The sequence below is a fragment of the Monopterus albus genome, unplaced genomic scaffold (assembly GCF_001952655.1).
Source record: "Monopterus albus unplaced genomic scaffold, M_albus_1.0 scaffold268.1, whole genome shotgun sequence".
Taxonomy (NCBI): domain Eukaryota; kingdom Metazoa; phylum Chordata; class Actinopteri; order Synbranchiformes; family Synbranchidae; genus Monopterus; species Monopterus albus.
Window position 1 is genome coordinate 255,140 of NW_018128148.1, and position 3,723 is coordinate 258,862.

At 46.4% G+C, this 3,723-nt stretch overlaps 1 protein-coding gene across 4 annotated transcripts in view; it reads left to right on the plus strand.

Moving 5' to 3' along the window:
* The window catches only part of dgkd (diacylglycerol kinase delta), a 55,810-nt gene that overhangs the window by 10,026 nt on the left and 42,061 nt on the right, over nt 1-3,723 (plus strand). For all 4 annotated transcript variants that reach the window (XM_020621814.1, XM_020621813.1, XM_020621812.1 and 1 more), the window contains exon 2: nt 1,079-1,189. In XM_020621814.1, the coding sequence (XP_020477470.1) occupies nt 1,079-1,189 (111 nt within the window). The remainder of the gene's footprint in view (nt 1-1,078; nt 1,190-3,723) is intronic.

Consider the following 3,723-nt stretch of genomic DNA (forward strand, 5'->3'; position numbering starts at 1 on the left):
GATGTTGAGGTTCTCTTTAGGAGTGACCAGGATGGACAGGATTAGGAATGAGCACATCAGAGGGACAGCTCAGGTCGGCTGTTTTTTGGGACAAGGTCAGAGAGGCCAGATTGAGATGGTTTGGACATGTGCAGAGGAGGGATAGCAGTTATATTGGTAGAAGGATGTTGGAGATGGAGCTGCCAGGCAAGAGGTCAAGAGGAAGGCCAAAGAGGAGATATATGGATGTGCTAAAAGAGGACATGAAGTTAATTGGGGTGAGAGTAGAGGATGCTGAGGATAGAGTTAGGTGGAAACAGATGATTCACTGTGGCGACCCCTAATGGGGACAGCGGAAAGGAGAAGAAGAATCTGGCCCTTTCAGGGCAACCATTATGCTAATGTGGCCCGCGGTGAAAATGAGTTTGACACCTCTGACCTAGAGGGTGTAAGTTTTCTGTGACCGAACTTTAATACTGGTTGGAGAAACCAACACGCATATTTCTGAACTGCAGGCACATGTCTTCTGCAGCCAAATTGTCTTTCGTTTGGTTCAGTACCCGAAGAAAGGTTTGACTTGTAACAGTCCCTCACATGCTCCTCTAACCTCCCGAAGAGAGACATGACTCGCAAATGCCCTCCTCGTGTTCTGAACACCAACCACATCTCAGTTGAGTAACAGCTGCCACACTGACAGCAGGGCTGCACATTTTACACCTGCTGATTCCTGACCTTAAATATCAGCTGCACTTCCTTCTGCTGCAGTGCTTCGTAGTGGTGAATCAGGTGCTGAGAGGATTTGTATACATTTCCATGATCTCCTCCCTTATTTTGCCTCCCTGAACAGGAACACCTTAAAGTACATGTTGTACCAGACCGGACAACTTACAGTGATATCACCTTTCTTCTGTTTTTCTGGCACAAAACTCCACTGAGACTCCCTAGTAAATAACAACGCACACAGTTTCACTGTTGAGTGCAAAAACATGAGCCATAAAACCTCAATAAAGAGAAAAAAACATGAATGACTGCTTCTGTCAGGTCCATTTGAATGAAGCTGCTGTGGCTGATGTCTTCTTTAAATCCTCTTGTGTTTCAGACTGTGCTGAAGGAGGGAAACCTGATGAAACAAACCAACTCATTCCAGCGCTGGAAGAGACGATACTTCAAACTGAGAGGCAGGACTCTGTACTACGCTCAGACTGCCAAGGTGACTGAGTGTGCTGCTCAGGTAGAAGTAGAGGACAGGTGCAGTAGTGCTGACCTCAGGGCTGTGTGAGAACTATCAGACCAGTAGGACAAGCAGGGAGCTATAGATTTAGTCATATTTATTATGAAAGAAAGCACCATGATAAGGACAATAAACTGACAAATGAGTGTGTTCTACATTTGCGTCCGCCCTCGTCCTGTTAGCCTACAGCACTCAGTGGGGTTACATGGCTGACACCTGTAGCACCAAAACAGGTAGAAAATATAAGAATGAGCAACCATAAAGAGAGTCAGAAACAGGACAATGAAACTATAGCAAAGGTTGCACAACATCCGAGGTTTGGCTCAGCATCAGGATGCGGTCAACTTGTTTCAGTAGAACTTGTGGGAATTCACAGACAATTCCAAGCAGCAGGGCGGGAATCCGTACCAGAGTCGAGACTCAACGTCGATCTGCATCAACTGTGATGTAAATTTTGCGCCACTAGTCTACAATCCAAAACAAAAATGCAAATGTACCTTTGTTGGCTCTTCATTTATTTCACTTAATGCAAAATTAAGTAGAACGCTCTGGTTACTGCTTATGTAACACAAAGGTCGATGTTACACCAAGCTCTACTTATGCCCAAATTACAATCATATTAATTCAACACAAAGGTAAAATAATGACCATGCCAGGAGGCTAATGTAACAAAAACAACCACATTAGCTTTAGATGCTAACACACCCAGAAGGAATAACGCGACATCTGAATTAAATCGAAGTCCTTGGGCTGCTTTTAACCCTCTCCGTGTCAGCTGAACTTGTGGTGTCTGTTAGGTTTGTGATAATTGACTCCACTGAATTTTTCTTTTGCATATAGTTAATTATTGATTAATTGCAAAATCAAGATGGTACCGACAGCGGTGGCAGCCTTGGTTACTTGCACTCTCTTGTGTTTGTGGTTTTTCTTTGTTTTCTCTGTCTTTTGCAACCCATCCCGGATTACTTTTACCAGAGAAGAACTGTTAAATATCGGACAACTCACACCGAACTACCTTTCTCCGATTTTTGTGAACGATGAATGCTGTATGGACATTCTGATCGGAGGCACAGCAGCGATATACGGGACCTGGGAAAAATGCTGCCGTGGCAAGCGTGCAGGCGCCTTGGTGAGGCTATGCCAGAGAGGGACCCGGATTCCACTCCTGTCTATTCACCTGGCTAATCTCCGCTCCCTGGTTAACAAGATGGATGAAATTCTTCTCATCAACAGGACTAACTCTTACTTTGCACGCTCTGCTGCTTTGTGCTTCACGGAGACCTGGCTCAGCGACTCAATCACAGACGGTGCAATACAGGTACCGGGCTTCCAGGTGTACAAAGCGGATTGCATAACGGAGCTGTCCGGGAAAACAAGAAGAGGTGGAATCTGTCTCTACATAAATGAAGGTTGGTGCACAGATGTCACAGTGCTACAGAGGACATGTACCACAGACCTAGCGGCTCTTGTTATCAACTGCAAACCTTTTTATTCTCCCCATGAAATTAACTCTTTAATTCTAATGGGAGTGTACATAACACTGCAGGCTAACGCTAGCTCACTTCAGCTCCTGGCAGAACAGATAACTAGCCTGGAACTAGAACATCCTGACTCTTCACTCATTGTTCTAGGGGACTTTAACAGAGCAAATCTCACCCACAAACTGCCCAAATACAGGCAGCACGTCACCTGTCCCACCAGGGACAAAGTCACGCTGGACCACTGCTACACAACAATAAAAGACACCTATCACTCTGTCCCTCGTGCAGCCCTCAGACTCTCAGATCACGGTATGGTCCATCTTATTCCAACCTACAGGCAGAAACTAAAAGCTGTGAAGCCTGTAGTCAAAACAGTGAAGAGCTGGACTGAGGAGGCTAATTCAGAGCTACAGGCCTGCTTTGACTGCACAGACTGGAGTGTATTTGAGACTACAGCTACAGACCTTGATGAACTCACTGTCACATCTTATATCAGCTTCTGTGAGGAGGTGTGTGTGCCCAAAAAGACCTTCTGCACATACAACTATAACAACAACAAGCCCTGGTTTACAGCAAGACTCAAGCAGCTTCGTCGTGCCAAATAGGAGGCTTACAGAAGTGGGGACAGGACTCTGTACAGCCAGGCCAGGAACACACTGACAAGGGAGATCAGAGCAGCAAAGAGGAGCTACTCTGGAAAGCTGAAAGCTCAGGTTTCAGCCAACGACACCTCGTCTGTGTGGGGGAGCCTAAAAACCATCACTGGTTATAGGAAACCATCCCCCCCGCTGAGGAGGACCGTCAACTAGCAGACAACCTGAATGTGTTCTACTGCAGGTTCGACAAATAACACTCCCACCTCACCCTCCCACCACAGATCCAGCAGCTGCTCCCCCGACAATCACCACCCTTCCCTCCAGCCCCCCCACCTCTAACGATCTGTGAAAAGGATGTGCGTGGCCTCTTTAAAAGACAAAACATCAGAAAGGCACCAGGCCCAGATGGTGTGACCCCCTCCTGCTTGAAAGTGTG